Source organism: Lissotriton vulgaris, unplaced genomic scaffold, assembly GCF_964263255.1.
Source record: "Lissotriton vulgaris unplaced genomic scaffold, aLisVul1.2 SCAFFOLD_6274, whole genome shotgun sequence".
NCBI classification, from domain to species: domain Eukaryota; kingdom Metazoa; phylum Chordata; class Amphibia; order Caudata; family Salamandridae; genus Lissotriton; species Lissotriton vulgaris.
Window position 1 is genome coordinate 18,182 of NW_028253344.1, and position 16,101 is coordinate 34,282.

The 16,101-nt window shown below is 48.4% G+C and overlaps 1 protein-coding gene across 1 annotated transcript; it reads left to right on the forward strand.

Annotated features, from left to right (window-relative positions):
* Window positions 1-13,185: 13,185 nt before the first annotated feature.
* On the forward strand, window positions 13,186-15,885 carry LOC147661034 (uncharacterized). Its single transcript, XM_086951379.1, has 2 exons — window positions 13,186-14,347; window positions 14,516-15,885. The coding sequence occupies exons 1-2, from the start codon at window positions 13,501-13,503 to the stop codon at window positions 15,610-15,612; spliced, it is 1,944 nt and encodes a 647-aa protein (XP_086807505.1). The 5' UTR covers window positions 13,186-13,500; the 3' UTR covers window positions 15,613-15,885.
* Window positions 15,886-16,101: the final 216 nt, after the last annotated feature.

Below are 16,101 nucleotides of genomic sequence, written 5' to 3' on the forward strand. Positions count from 1 at the left end.
ATGAGAGAGGTGCGTGCACTGCCCGTCTTTCAAAAGTGCGTGCTCAGGTTCACTTGCTGCATGCCAAAAAAAAGTATTATGATTGCTACCTGGTCTTGCTTGACCCACGCCTGCTCGCGGTTCTACTCCTGCCTACTCTGTTCTTCCTGCTGCCTCCCAGGAAATTCGTGCTGCCTGCTCGGGTGCCTTGCTGCCTTCATAGCTATCTCTTCTAATTGATTGAAATATTTCGGTTGCCTTCTCTGTTAAACGTCACAAACTTCTCTCAGGTGTATCCAGGGATTCTTCTGGAATTGTTGCTGCCTGCTCTGGTTTCCAGTCTGCCTGTAAGGGTATCCTTGTTTGGACATTCGTGCTCTGCTACCCTTTGTGCCCGCTGTCTGCCATCTCTACTGCCCTCCCTGGTAGAGTGCCCTACTATCACAGCTCCCTGCTGTGGCACCCCCACTGCCTGCCCTGCTATTACTGTGGTCCCCCCTGTTACACCCCTTACATAATCAAGGACGCTGTCTTGGTCTATTGTCGCTGCTGCCTGCTCTGGTATACCTAACGGGACAACTTTGCTGCCTGCTATGAATCATACATAGCCTATGATACGCCCGCCCGTCCTTCTGACACCCCTCCTAGCTGTTCCGGTACTGGCTGCCTTTACTATGATGCCATCTGCCTGCCCCAGCATCCTCATGATGGTACTACGTGACTTCCTGTCCTGAAGGGCGCAAGACTCCAGTCCTGGATTTATATTTAACAGCGCAGTGCATTCTGCTACTTGTAGTTTTTGAGTCAAACAGAGCTAACGGGCTGAGCTGTCACATTACAAACGGCTGCAGGAAGAAAGCCAAGACTGGTGACATCGACTGTATGCAATCTGGCGCATTGATGCGCCTGCTAGGGTTTCCCTGCTGCTGACTGCAAGGTTACCCCGTGGACTGTCCTGGCATCACCGAGGCCTGCTCAGGTGTCCCTGAAGTGCTGACTGTGCAGCCTGCCGCAAACCGCACCTGCCAGGCACCTCTTGAAAGAACAGTTCTGGAGGTAGCCCATGCTCAGGAAAGGTGGGGCGAAGCCCATGGCCGCCCCCTCCCCCCTCATTACAATGCACCAGCCCCACACGCTGCACCTGCGGATAACAGAGCACCTTACCTGCAAAGCCTGAAGTCCGTGCCAGCTCTTCCCGTGACTGCTGCTCCTCCCTGTGCCCTGTGGTTCCTGCACCTCCCGTGCCTGCTCCCTGTACCTCCTGTGATTTTTGCGCCTCTCTGTGCCTGGTCCTGGCGCCTCTGGGATCCCGAGGCTGCTACTTCACCTCCAGGCGCCTGGTCGCTGCACCCACTGAGGATGCTGCACATCCTGTGCCCGCTCCTTGCACCCCTCGCGGTGTAAGCAAATAAAATTAAATTAAAAGCTTTTTATCATCTCTCTCCACGCCTTCTTAGTTGTTAGGCCAATGAGTCATCAGCAATATTATTCCTGGTGCAAGATTCTGAAACAACCCATCAGTCCCAGCTGCTCTTCCCTCCCCGCCTTAAATGGCGTCCGCTGCGCGACAGCAGGAGTGACCCCTGACCCTGCTTGCAGGCCAGGTCACTTCCCCGCTGCCGCACAGCTCCACCTGAGTGTCTGCACCTCCTTTGCTGCCTCTCCGCTGTGAGTTCATTCCTGCTGTCTGCCTTGCATTTGTAATACTTTGCTTCCTGTATTTTTGTGCCTGTACTTTCTATTGTTGCGCCTCTGTAGGGTTCCGTTGCCCCCGCTTCGGCCCGCTCCCCCCTCCTCTCTTCTGTTTACCTCCTCTGCCCGTTCCCCGCCTTTGCTCCCCTGCGGCCCGCCCCCCTCGATTCCCATTCTCCACCCCGCTCCCACCTCCCAGCTGCTCCTCCCTCCCTGCCTTAAATGGCAGCCGCTGCGCGACAGCAGGAGTGACCCCTGACCCTGCTTGCAGGCTAGGTCACTGCCCCGCTGCCGCACAGCTCCACCTTTGCTTCCACTGCCGCTCCGCCGTGAGTTCATCCCGCTCTCTGCCTTGCATTTGTAATACTTTGCTTCCTGTATTTTTGTGCCTGTACTTTCTTTTGTTGCACCTCTGTAGGGTTCCGTTCCCCCCGCCACGGCCCGTTTCCCCCCCCTCTTCTGTTTACCCCCTCTGCCCATACCCTGCCGCTGCTCCCCTGCGGCCCCGCCCCCCTCGATTCCCATTCTCCACCCCACTCCCACCTCCCAGCTGCTCATCCCTCCCTCCCCGCCTTAAATGGGGGACGCTGCATGGCCATGCCTCTGGCTTGCCAGAGGCAAGCCTGTCTGCGCCCGTGCATGCCTGGACCGTGCCCAGTGCCAGAACCCCTGGCCCCCGCGAACACCACAACACCAGAATACACTATGATGCCAGCACCCTCCACTCACTCAATGCCGGCTGAAAACACACCTGCTTCCAGGCCACCCCGAAACGGACCCACGGACCCTTCTCCTGCCGCACCTGGAGCTTCACCTGCGATAGAACCACCAAATCTCCACGGACTGGACCCAACAACCTCCGTTGCATACTCCTCAACACCCGCTCCGCACGTAAACACGCTGTCGAGCTCTGGGATCAGTTCGACACCTCCGCCCCAGATGTGGCCTTTCTGACCGAGACCTGATGGAACGACTCCTCAGGGCCTGACATCGCCATAGCCATCCCGGACGGCTACAAGATCACCCCCAGGGATTGGGCTAACGGAGTTGGAGGAAGAATAGGCATCATCCACAAGTCCACCCTCAGAATCGCGGGCACACAGATGACACCCTCAACACCGCCGAACACCTGCACTTCCGGATCCACACCGACCCCAACACCACCCTCAGAGGAACACTCAACTACAGACCCCCCGGACCCCAGGCTCAGTTCAGCGACTCCATCGCCGACCTCGCCAGCACCCACGCACTCGCCTCCACGGACTACATCCTCCTCGGGGACCTGAACTTCCACCTTGAGAACAACAACGACGCCAACTCCGCCACCCTGATCGCCAACCTCGGCCTCAGACAACTCGTCACCGCACCCACCCACGCCGCCGGGCACACGCTGGACCCCGTCTTCTCCACAAGATCCCATGTTACCTTCCACCACACAACCGAACTCCACTGGACCGGCCACCGCTGCATTCATTTCACCTTCAAGAAACCAACCACACACCACCACACCCAACAACTACCTCGCCGCTGCTGGAGCAAAGCCACCGACGACCAGCTGTTCACCCTCGCCCAGAAACCCACCCAGCAACCCCACCAACCCAGACGCCGCAGCCCGCAACCTCAGACAGTGGATCGACGACTGCGCCAACACCCTCGCCCCGCTCAAGAAACCCTTCAACAGCCATGCCAGCAATAGAGCCATCTGATTCACAGACTAGCTCCAGACCTCCAAACGCGCATGCCGGAAACTGGAGAAGACATGGCTCCACGAATGCACACCGGACAACCACGCAGCCCACAAGGACGCCACTGTGAAGACATCACCACCTCATCAGACTAGCCAAGAGATCCTCCTTTAAAAACCGGCTGGACAACAACGCACACGACAGCAAAGAGCTCTTCAGCATCGTAAAGAAACTCTGCAACACCAGTGCCACCACCAACAACATCCCGCCCTCACAAGAACTGTGCGACTCAGTAGCCATCTTCTTCCACTGCAAGATCGCTGACATCCACAACAGCTTCAACACCCTGACCGCTTGACTACACCAGACACCACCTCCCCTGCGAACACCACCAGCACCAACCGCCTGACCTCCTGGTCCATCATCAATGACAACGAGACACGCAAGATCATGAACTCCATCCACTCAGGATCTCCGTCAGACCCGTGCCCACACCACGTATTCAACAAAGCAGACGCAGCCATCGCACCCCAACTACGGAAGGTCATCAACATCTCCTTCGAAACAGCGACATTCCCGGAAAGCTAGAAGCACGCCAAAATCAATGCCCTCCTTAAGACCCCAAAGCGGACCCCAAGGACCTAAAGAACTTCTGGCCCATCTCCCTGCTCCCGTTCCCAGCAAAGGTCATTGAGAAAATCGCCAACATTCAATTGGCCCGTCACCTGGAAGACAACATCTTGGACCCGTCCCAGTTCGGTTTCAGACGCAACCACAGAACTGAGACAGCCCTCATCGCTGCCACAGATGACATCAGGCACCAACTAGACAACGGTGAAACATCAGCCCTCATCCTCCTGGACCTGTCGGCCTCCTTCGACACAGTATGCCACTGCACACTCGAGACACGCCTCCTAGAAGCCGTAATCCAAGAGAAGGCCCTGGACTGGACCACGTCCTTCCTCTCAGGCAGAACCCAGAGAGTCCACCTCCCACCCTTCCAATCCGAAGCCACCAACATCATCTGCGGCATCCCCCAGGGCGCATCCCTCAGCCCGACACTGTTCAACGTCTACATGGACCCCTCGCACAAGTAGCCCGCCATTACGACCTCAACATCTCCTACGCCAACGACACCCAGCTCATCCTCTCCCTCACCAAGGACCCACACACCGCCAAAACCAACCTCCACAAGGGAATGAAGGCCGTCGCAGACTGGATGAGGAGCAGCCGTCTGAAACTGAACTTTGTCAAGACGGAGGTGCTCATCCTCGGACCCACCCCCTCAGCCTGGGATGACTCCTGGTGACCGACCACGATGGGAACAGCACCAACACCCACCGACCATGCACGCAACCTAGGATTCATCCTCGACTCCTCCCTCTCCATGTCCAGGAAGGTCAAAGCCATATCCTCCTCCTGCTACAACACCCTCCTCATGCTCTGCAGGATCTTCAAGTGGATCCCGACCGAAACAAGAAGAACGGTAACACAGGCCCTCGTTAGCAGCAGATTGGTCTACGGCAACGCACTCTACGCAGGAATCCCAGCCAAACACCTACGACGACTACAACGCATCCAAAACGCTTCCGCCCGACTGATCGTCAATGCCCCCCGACGCAGCCACATCACCCCCCACCTGAGAAACCTATACTGGCTCCCCGTCGACAATAGGATCACCTTCAAGCTCCTCATCCACGCACATAAAGCACTCCACAACGCCGGACCAGCCTACCTGAACAGCAGACTCAGCTTTCACACTCCCACCCGCCAGCTCCGCTCCGCCAGCCTCGCCCCCGCATCCAACGTACGACATCCAGCGGCAGATCCTTCTCCTACCTCGCCGCCAAGACCTGGAACACCCTCCCTACCCACATATGGCATACCCAAGACCTACTCTCCTTCAGAAGACTCCTCAAAACCTAGCTCTTCGAACAGTAACCGCATTCCCTCTCCCCTCAGCGCCATGAGACCCTCACGGGGAAGTAGCGCGCTTTACAAGTACTCTGATTGGTTGATTGATAAAATGTGGTCCCTAAGTCCACACATAGTCTAATACTCTGACCACTATCCTTGGTTGTGATTTGTGTGCCAACCAAGCAGAGCTCTGTATTTCTTGAATTACACCTTGGTTGACCAATTTTTCAATTTCCAATCTTAAAGGTTCTCTCATAAGTAAAGAAATAGAACGTGTTTTTTGAACTACTGGGACTGCACTTTCTTTTAGAACAATTTTATGCATGTACGTTTTTAACAATGCCAAATTTTCATTACATCTGGAAATTCTATAGTGAGATTGGTTCCGACTTCTGGGGGATCAATAAGTAAAACTTGGTCATGATTATTGGGGTCCAGGGTAATTCCTAATTCTTTCTGATGTTTCCACACCAGAAGACTTGATCCCTGCTTGGTTATATAAATCTTTCCCACTGTGTGTCTATTTTTAAATGAAATTCTCATTCTCACCATCTTTTCTAAGGGTATAGGTTCTCTATTGTACCCAGATGGACTTATATCAGCATTTTCCAACTTGATGTTATGCTTAGTAAACTTCTCGGTAAAATATTTACTTTTCCACTAGAGTAAAAGGGAACATGAGTCTGCATATACCTTGAATTTTTCCTCATCAAGACTAATCTCCCATGTGGGATACTGTGTTTTTTACTCCAAGTTTCCTTCCTCAATCTGAAAAATAAAATTATTTTCCTCTTCCTTCTCTACCTCAGGGTTTTCAATCACATGTACTTTGGGACTATATAACAGCTTGTCACGGAAGGGGGGCTGCAGGCGATGCCTGTCCAATGCAGTGCAGAGGAGGTGAGGCCTGTCCAGAGCTGGGGGGTGCAGAATAGGTGAGGCCTGTCTAGTGGGGTGCAGAGGAGGTTAGGAATGTCCAAGGGGTGCAGAGGAGGTGAGACCTGTCCAGGGAGGTATAGAAAAGGGGAGGCCTGTCCAGCATGGTACAGAGGAGGTGCTGCCAGTGCAGTGGGTGCAGAGGAGGTGAGGCCTGTCCATTGGGTGCAGAGGAGGTGAGACTTTTCCTTTACTGGGTGGTGCAGACGATGTGGGGCCTGTCCAGAGGGGGTGCAGAGGATGTGAGGCCTGTATGAAGAGGGCGGGGTGTGCTAAAGAGGTGAGGCCTGGCCAGTGGGATGCAGAGACGAGGAGGCAATTTCCAGAAGGGGGGGGGGGAGGCAGAGGAGGTGAGATGTATCCACATGGGTGCAAAGGAGATGAGGCATGTCGGGCAAGGGGTTGGGAGGTGCGGCAGAGGTGATGCCTGTCTAGGGTGGTGCAGAGCAGGGAAGACCTGTCCAGGGGGTGCAGAGAAGGTGAGGCCTGTCCAGGGGTGCAGAGGAGGAGCAAGGCCTGTCCAGGGTGCAGAGGAGGTGAGGCCTGTCCAGGGGTGCAGAGGAGGTGAGGCCTGTCCAGGGGTGCAGAGGAGGTGAGGCCTGTCCAGGGGTGCAGAGGAGGTGAGGCCTGTCCAGGGGTGCAGAGGAGGTGAGGCCTGTCTAGGGGTGCAGAGGAGGTAATGCTTGTCCAAGGGTGCAGAGGAGGTGAGGCCTGTCCAGGGGTGCAGAGGAGGTGGGGCCTGTCCAGGGGTGCAGAGGAGGAGAGGCCTGTCCAGGGGTGCAGAGGAGGAGAGACCTGCCCAGGGGGTGCAGAGGAGGTGGGGCCTGTCCAGGGGTGCAGAGGAGATGAGGCCTGTCCAGGGGTGCAGAGGAGGAGAGGACTGTCCATGTGATGTAGAAGGGGTGAGGCCTGTTTGGAGGGCGGTACAGAGGAGGCGAGATCTGTCGGGGGGGGGATGCAGAGGAAGCGAGGCCTTGCCAGGGGGCTCAGAGGAGGTGAGTGAGGCCTGTCCAGGAGGGTGTAGAAGAGGTGAGGCCTGTCCTGTTCTTGGGTGGTTCAAAGAAGGTGGCGCCTCTCCAGGAGGGATGCAGTGGAGATGAGGCCTGTTCGTCCAGGCGGGGTTGTCGAGAGCTGAGTTTAAGTTTGTTTATTGTTGCTCCAAGAGATTTGTGTAATGAGTGTAAGTTGCTTGTAAACTGGCCAATTGAAGAGCCACGGAGTGAAGCGCCTCAAAATATTTTATTATATATACAAGAGATTAATGCAGATTTACAGACAATATTGCAAAGGCAAAGACCGGGTAAAAGAGGGTGCATCTTTTAGTGTTGCATCCAGAGGTTAGTTCACATATCCAGCAAAATGTGAGGGGCTGCAGAATAACATTCTGCATGAGATTTTGTTTTACGCAAAGAACTGTAGTGACAATTCTGTTACTAAGTAGAAAAATATATCAAAGAAAAAAAGAGCGCTCAGACAAAAATGTTCCAGAAGGGTGACAATATTGCAAAAGCAAAGACCGGGTAAAAGAGGGTGCATCTTTTAGCGTTGCATTCCGAGGTAGTGCATATATCCAGCAAAATGTGAGAGCTGCAGACTAACATTCTGGATGAGATTTTGTTGTAACCAAAGTTCTGTAGTGACAATTTTATTACTAAGCAGAAGAAGATCAAAATAAAAATAATGATGGCTCAGACAACATTTTTCCAAACGGGTGACGAAATTGGTTCTCAAGGATTGCATTCTCGTTTTGATTCTGGGTTTGTTTGAGGTGTGAATTTGGATATGCACGGTGTTGGTGTGCAGAGTAATGATGTTCAGTATGGGCAAGGAGGAAATGTTGTTCCTCTGGGTCAGGGCCGGACTGGGAACCCAAACCAGGCCTGACAATTTTGGCGGCCCAGATCCCTACCTCTTTTGTTGCTTGGGGGTGATATAACATCACCACAGCAAAACCAGCCCCCAGTGACCAATATGTTTCCCAGCACTGAACAATCGTCCTCCACTCTTCCAGCCTCCCGGGAAAACCCTGAAGCCCGTTGCGGCCGGTCCGGCCCTGCTTAGGGTATAGGTTTTACTGAAAGTGGCAATTTAAATACCTCAAACACTAATGTGCAGAATATGAGATGCTCCTTGCGATGTTTGCAGGAACCTGGGAAACTGGAACATGAATCAGATGGCACAGAATGGGATGTCACAGTGGGAAACATCCTTTACAACGCAACTTTTACCACGCAGTGCCTTTACATCGCAACTATTACAATGCATGTCATTACAATGCATTGCGCTGGGGGCGCTCTAGGATAGGGATTCGATTTAATTTACTATCCAACAACTTCCCTACTATCCACGGGGACTGGAGTTGGAATAGTAAATTAAACTATTCACTATCCAGCACCCCTCAACGCTATGCGTTGTAACAGCATGCGTTGTAAAACCTGCGATATAAAGGCATGCGTGGTAAAAGCATGCGTTGTAATGTCATACATCCGTCCCAGTCAATGGTTCCAGCCCAACTGGCCTCTGTGCCGAGCATGCAGAATCAAAGGCAGATATATTGGAACATGCCTTCAGTTCAGATGGTGCCACAGCCCAGTGCAGAATAGAACGCCAAGTTCTCAACAAATTTAAGACTTCAATAAAATCCTTTTTTGATTAATAATGATTTTCCACAACTTTCATATACACTAGGAGTTTCTACTGGACTGATTCAGACACAATGGCGATGCCTGAGACCGGAGAAGGATTGCATGCTTGGTGCAGTCCTAGAGGTCACCCAGAGTGGCCCTTTTGTAGAAGAAGTAAATGGGAATCCGGCATCACTTTTAATCAATAAATGTGCCTCCCGTTCCACAGTCAGACTGACGGGAGCGCCCAACCCACCCCTCTGGGGAAAGGAGTCCAAGTTGTAGGCATTTCTAATAAATAACTAATAGGCTGTCAGAAAATGTTCGCGTACAAATTGGGTCAATGATGAATGGCACAAACATAAACTGTGATTAAGAGCCAGTTATTATGTTAGGGAATAACCTTGTAAAATAACTTGTGGCTTTTAGGGGAAGAGTCACAATTCATTATTCATTTTGTAGGTGTGGTTTATTAAATTACATTTTGTTGTGCCATGTTTTCATGAATATTCATTGGTTGCTGTCATTTTTACCTCATCATAAACCATGTCAATAATGTGTTCTCTCTGTCTAAAAACTTATAAACTGTACTGTTTTGGGATATTTGCTGGAATTGTTTTATTTTACACTTTTCCCAAAGTCAGACTACATGTCAATCCTCTTACTGATTTTGTACTTAAGAACGTTTCCTTGATTTTTAACTAGGCCGTTTCTATGTCTGTTTGCTATTTGATATTATAGAAAAACGTTTTCTTATTTCTTAGCACACATTTGTTGTGGTGGTCTGTCAATTGACTTTACAGATAGTTATTTCTGATTCTGGCCCCTCCTTCTGAGACGCCAGTGACACTGCGAGCTACGGGAGGAGGAAGGGGGGAGGCTCTTGTGTGCCCTGCAGGCTCTATCTTCTGCCTTCTCCTGCCCAATACATATATTTCGGAGAGGCATAGGTCTAGTTCTTGGGTTGCCGTCCTCTAGGGCTCACAAGACACTGACCCTCCGTATCACACCTTTAAATAATTTATAAATTGAAAGCGCCAACACATTGATGCCTTGTTGCTTCCAATGCTCAGCATTTGAACTCTGCATCAGCTTGAGCTTGAATTGTAGTTGCTCAGAGAACATGGTTTGGAACAATCTAAGAGTCTCGTTGAATTATCTATGAACGGTGGACAGAATTTAACATGCCTTTTGTGAACCAGATTGTTTTGATTTGCAAGTTTCATGGGATCTAAATGGAAAGATGGGGGTTATGAAGACGTGGACTGGGTTGTTAGGGTTTGTTCTCTGAGACTGTGGGTGTACTCTATATTCACAGAGACCTTTTCCAGCAGAGTATCGTGGTTGTTGAACCAAAAAAAGTATTTATTCATAACCAGAGTTGCTTGACAATGGCCTCCAGAGAACAAGAGATTCTTTTGTTTTGGAAGTTCAGGACGGTTATTTGGAAGACGGGATGAAGTATGATCGTCTGAAGCAAAACTATTTCTTTACTTCCTTTCAAGGTATTCTGGGATCACCAAGTAGTGCAGCGTGGCTGCCACCCTTGGAGGAACAACATATAATATAACTTTCAGGTAAGGATTCCTATAACTGTAAGTTTCCTTTTCCCCCGTTTCTTCTTTCTCTATTCCCTTTGTTGAACTGTGTTTAAAAATGACCATCAAGACTCCATTCTGTGTTGCCATGCTCTCGGCAAACCTGATAAGGAATTGCTTTCTGTGACTCTGTTGAACCTAGCTTAACCCCCTGCTCCTCGTGGTTGAGCCTCCTGAAAAGCTGCTCGTGCACCTTGTCCTCCGGTTGCATCAGAGGTTCAGCCACTTCCTGTCAGCTGTTGGTAATTCAGCCTCTCATGACCAGCCACTGTGACTTGTGACCACCATCTGTGTCCTGAAAACAAAGGCTGTGTGTATTGCGCCAGCAGCAGCAGGCGCTCTGTGACTGCACCTTGTGACGGAAGACAGAGGCTGTGTGTGTTGTGTAAACAGAAACAGATGCTCTGTGACTACGCCATGTGAGCATGGAAGTCAGACCAACGCCACCTGAGGGACATGCTCCTTTACCACGAGTGCGCCACCCGAGGCTGATGAAACACGAGGCCTAACTAGAACTGGACAGATGAGAAACTTGCATTGTGTAAGGGGGGGTTGCCAGTACTATAACTATGTGTAAGCTGTGAAGGAAAACAGCAGTCTCCGTAGAATTGTCTTTGTACCATTCTGGGACCTCTGTCCTTAGCTCGAGCTAATAAATGACTTGCTTCCCTCCGCGGCTGGTTGTCCTGGTCTCTTTTGGTAATGTATGATTGATGCAAGAAGGACCCGTAGATTCAAGGCGTTTCCCTGCGCCACTGGCTTTGACTTCCCTAGTGGGGGGGGGGGTCTCCAAAAGCCAGTTCTACACCTTTCTTGATCTCTTTTTTGTTTTTGTCTCTTCAGCTTCAATATTTTACTCCCTCTGTACACTATTCTTGTTGTTATCAAACTTCTGATAATCACCTGATGGAGTCACATTCCTCCTGGAACGTGTTGGGAGTGTAGTGCAGGTCCAGTTCCTTTTTAGGTCAGTTTTGCCCCCCAGTTCCTTAACTATTGGCACATTTGTCTCCTCCTCTACAGCACGTGATACTATAATCCCTCTGTCTGTCTTTCAGCGTTGTTTCTCTTTGGATCTGACTTCCATCTCTTTACATCCTACCATCCTACCCTTTTCTGTCTTATCTACTACAAGCAAAAGACACAGTACATGTGTGTGGACACACATGCACACAGGGCTTGCTTTAGGGTGGTGTGGCCGGTGGAGCTGCACCTGGTGCTGACCTTGGGGGCACTGTGTTTAGATGTAACTTATGGTTTCCTGTGCTGGAACATGTGGTGAGAGTGGAAGATAGCCTTTTTCTCTTTCTTCTGTTTTGTGTTTTCCTTATCTAGACCCTTTTTCGTTTCCTTTACTGTTGTGCTGTTTTTTTCTCTTTTTCAGGTGTTGCAGCGCCCTGGTCCTGTCGAAGGAGCATGATGAGCTCTGGGCCACCAAGTAAGTCCTTATCATCCGCACAATTTGAAAGGGTGAATTCCACTGAGCTAACTGGACACAGCGTCTGTCTATGGTGGCATTTAAAGCACTGAGTGCAACAAGGCCAATTCCTTTGTTCCTAGATCACTGGAAAAAGGAATAGATGAAGAGTCTAGGTGGGCAGGGTTAGTAAATAACATCTGATAATTCATTAAAAGTATTACAAATATCTCATTTGATGCCAGCCTTTGCCACAGAAATTGTAAATTGATAGTGTTGGCTGCTTCTGAGAATCGGTGTCACAATATATGTGCAACTTGAGTTTCTTTCTTAAATATTAATTACGTTTGCTCTCACATCCTTGAGTTCCAGTGATCCAAAGCTCCCGATCTACAGTGTTCCGAGCTGTTTCACCACTATCAGAAATGATACTCAACTGATTTCCTAGCTTGTTTTTGTCAATACATTCTTTGTGCAAAGTATAAGGTCACAAATATTTTTTCTTTGTGTTCATTTACAATCTCTGACTCCGTTTCTACAGGTGACTGAAGCATGAACAGAAAAAAGAAGGTTTAAATTTAGTGAAACATAACGAAAAGGATTATTTCAAGAAAAGTTAAAACATTCTCGCGCTCTAGAGAAGAAACACATTCTATGTGCCAGGAATGGTGAGGATGTTGGAGCGGAAGAAACTGGTGAATGTGAAAGTTGTCAAATCCCTAAAGGAAAATTACCATAAATGTTTACCAAGTGCCAGTAACTGAGATTGAGGAGAACATTGGCCACAACTGATCCCCACACAGTGCACTTGAGAAAACTCAGTGATGTAAATTCTGTTTCATGGTTTATGAGAAATGCTTTGGAGACGCAAACCCTCCCCAACAGATCAGTATCCGTAGACGTGATGTGAAAGAACCGTCAAGAAGACTAATATCCTCGGTTTACAAGCGCAAGCTTTTGTCTCCATCTCCTGTGATTCAGAGGAAAGAAAAGATTGTTTAAAAGAAAGTCATTGTAAATGCTCTTTCTCAGATGTTGATTCACCAAAGATGCTGGATTATCATTTCCAATATAGGAAGATTTTCCCCCACCAACTCTGTCTCTTGAGTTTGATCCGATTGGTTTCAAAGGATCCTGTAACTCCAAAGTGGATCAAGTACCGGTCTTAGCCACTGAGCAAAAAAGCATATACTGGCACTGAAAGTATAAAAGGGGCCAGTGTTACGCTATTGATAATTCTTAAACCACCCTGGCATGCCCTAATCATCTATCATTACTTGTATGAACAAACATAGCTACCAGGCAAACACTAAAGCCTAAAGACCTTATCAGTGCTTTTAAAACTCCTAAATCAAATGTGATAAAACAGAATCACTAAATGAGACTAATTAAACAAGAGAAAATTCACCCGGGCATAACTTGGAGAAAATGAATCCATGAGAGGCCTCTTAATCAATACAAGGGGCTCCTCAGTGAAAGTTTATAAAGACAAGTTAGATCGGTGCCTTTAAAGGTAGGAAAATGATCTCCAGGTAAAAACTATCATTAGTTAAATACATATGTTAAGAAGAGCATCTGAAATGTATTTTAGAAGTTAATGCTGAGTTGTAACTTAAACATGTACACAATCAGAAATCAGATTCAGTCTTAAAATGACGTGTATTCAGGAACAAACCCAACTTGGAGAAACAAACAACTCGAATAAGAGCAATAACTGTGAGAACAGCTTTAGTTATCAATCCCACCTCACTAAACATGAGAAAACTAGCTCTGGACGAAAACCCTATCAGTGTCCTGAATGCCAGAAAGGCTTCAGTCTCAAATCCAACCTTACTGTACATGAAAGAACTCATACTGGACAAAAACCTTATCAGTGCTCTGAATGCTCGAAAAGTTTCAGTCAGAAATCCAGACTTACGGTACATGAAAGAACCCACACTGGACACAAACCATATCAGTGCCCTGAATGCTGTAAAAGCTTCTGTAGCAAATTCAATTTCACTATACATGAAAGAACTCACACTGGACAAAAACCTTATCAGTGCTCTGAATGCTCGAAAAGCTTCAGTCAGAAATCCAGCCTTACTGTACATGAAAGAACCCACACTGGACAAAAACCATATCAGTGCTCCACGTGCCAAAAAAGCTTCCGTTTTCGTGGCAGTCTGATTCAACATCAGGTAACTCACACTGGACAAAAACCTTACCAGTGCTCTGAATGCTTGAAACGCTTCAGTCAGAAATACAACCTTACTGTACATGAAATGACCCACACTGGGTATAAACCGTATCAGTGCTCTGAATGCTGTAAAAGCTTCAGTCAGAAATCCAGCCTTACTGTACATGAAAGAACCCACACTGGACAAAAACCATATCAGTGCTCTGAATGCTGCAAAAGCTTCAGTCAGAAATCCAGCCTTACTGCACATGAAAGAACCCACACTGGACAAAAACCATATCAGTGCTCCACGTGCCAAAAAAGCTTCAGTTTTATTGGCAGTCTGATTTAACATCAGGTAACTCACACTGGACAAAAACCTTACCAGTGCTCTGAATACTGGAAAAGCTTCAGTCAGAAATCCAGCCTTACTGTACATGAAAGGACCCACACTGGGCATAAACTGTTATACTGCTCTGAATGCCAGAAAAGCTTCAGTAGTAAATCAGCTTTCTCTCACCACGAGAGAGCTCATACTGGACAAAAACCTTATCAGTGCTCTGAAAGCTGGAAAAGCTTCAGTCAGAAAGGCAACCTTACTAAACATGAAAGGACAAACACTGGGCATAAACTGTATCAGTGTTCTGAATGCCAAAAAGGTTTCTATCAGAAATCCGGTTTAACTCTACATCAGAGAATACATACTGGGCTCAAACAGTATCAGTGCTCTGAATGCCAGAAAAGCTTCAGTCGTAAAATAACTCTCACTCAACATGAGAGAACTCACACTGGGCAGAAACCGTATCAGTGCTCTGAATGCTGGAAAAGCTTCAGTCAAAGATTCAGCCTTACTCGACATGAAAGAACCCACACTGGGTATAAACCGTATCAGTGTTCTGAATGCCAGAAAAGCTTCCAACTGAAAATGACTCTCACTAGACATGAAATAACTCACACTGGACAGAAACCTTATCAGTGCTCTGAATGCCAGAAAAGTTTCAGTCAGAAATCCAGTTTAACTCAACATGAGAGAATCCACACTGGGCTCAAACCGTATCAGTGCTCTGAATGCTGGAAAAGCTTCACTCGGAAATCCGACCTTACTGTACATGAAAGGACCCACACTGGGCTCAAACCGTATCGGTGCTCTGAGTGCCAAAACAACTTAAGGGATAGATCCGGTTTAATTGTTCATGAAAGAACCCACACTGGACATAAAACTTATCAGTGCCCTGAATGCCAGAAAAGTTTCAGTCGGAAATCCAGTTTAACTCATCATGAGAGAATCCACACTGGGCTCAAACCGTATCAGTGCTCTGAATGCTGGAAAAGCTTCAGTAAGAAAATAAATCTCTCTACACATGAGAGAACTCACACTGGACAAAAACCTTATCAGTGCTCTGAATGCCGGAAAAGCTTCAATCAGAAATCCAACCTTACTGTACATGAAAGGACCCACACTGGGCTCAAACCGTATCAGTGCTCTGAGTGCCAAAACAACTTCAAGTATAGATCCAGTTTAATTGCTCATGAAAGAACCCACACTGGACAAAAACTCATCAGTTCCCTGAATGCCAGAAAAGTTTCTGTGACAAATCCAGTTTAACTCAACATGAGAGAATCCATACTGGGCTCAAACCGTATCAGTGCTCTGAATGCTGGAAAAGCTTCCAACTGAAAAAGACTCTCACTAGACATGAAAGAACTCACACTGGGGAAAGACCTTATTAGCTCTCTGAATGCTGGAAAAGTTTCAGTCGGAAATCTGGTCTCACTCAGTTTGGGAGAACTTACCTGTAAAAAACCTTGTCATTGTTCTAAATGCCTGGGAAGCGTCTGCTGGAGATTCAATTTCAGTCAACAAGAGAGAAAGCACAACGAGAAAGGAAATTACATTTACATGAAGCAGCCACAAAGACTCCACTCCATTGATTGTCCAACAAACCGTCTACTGAGAAAAGCACACAGCGAGGGATGGAAATGCTTGAATTAACCTCATCCTTTTGTAACTATTCGTGGCCTCATTCCATTGAGTTTGAGTTTAAAAATACTTTTAAAGCGCACGTATACCAGCGGTTTCTTGGCGCTGTAGCTA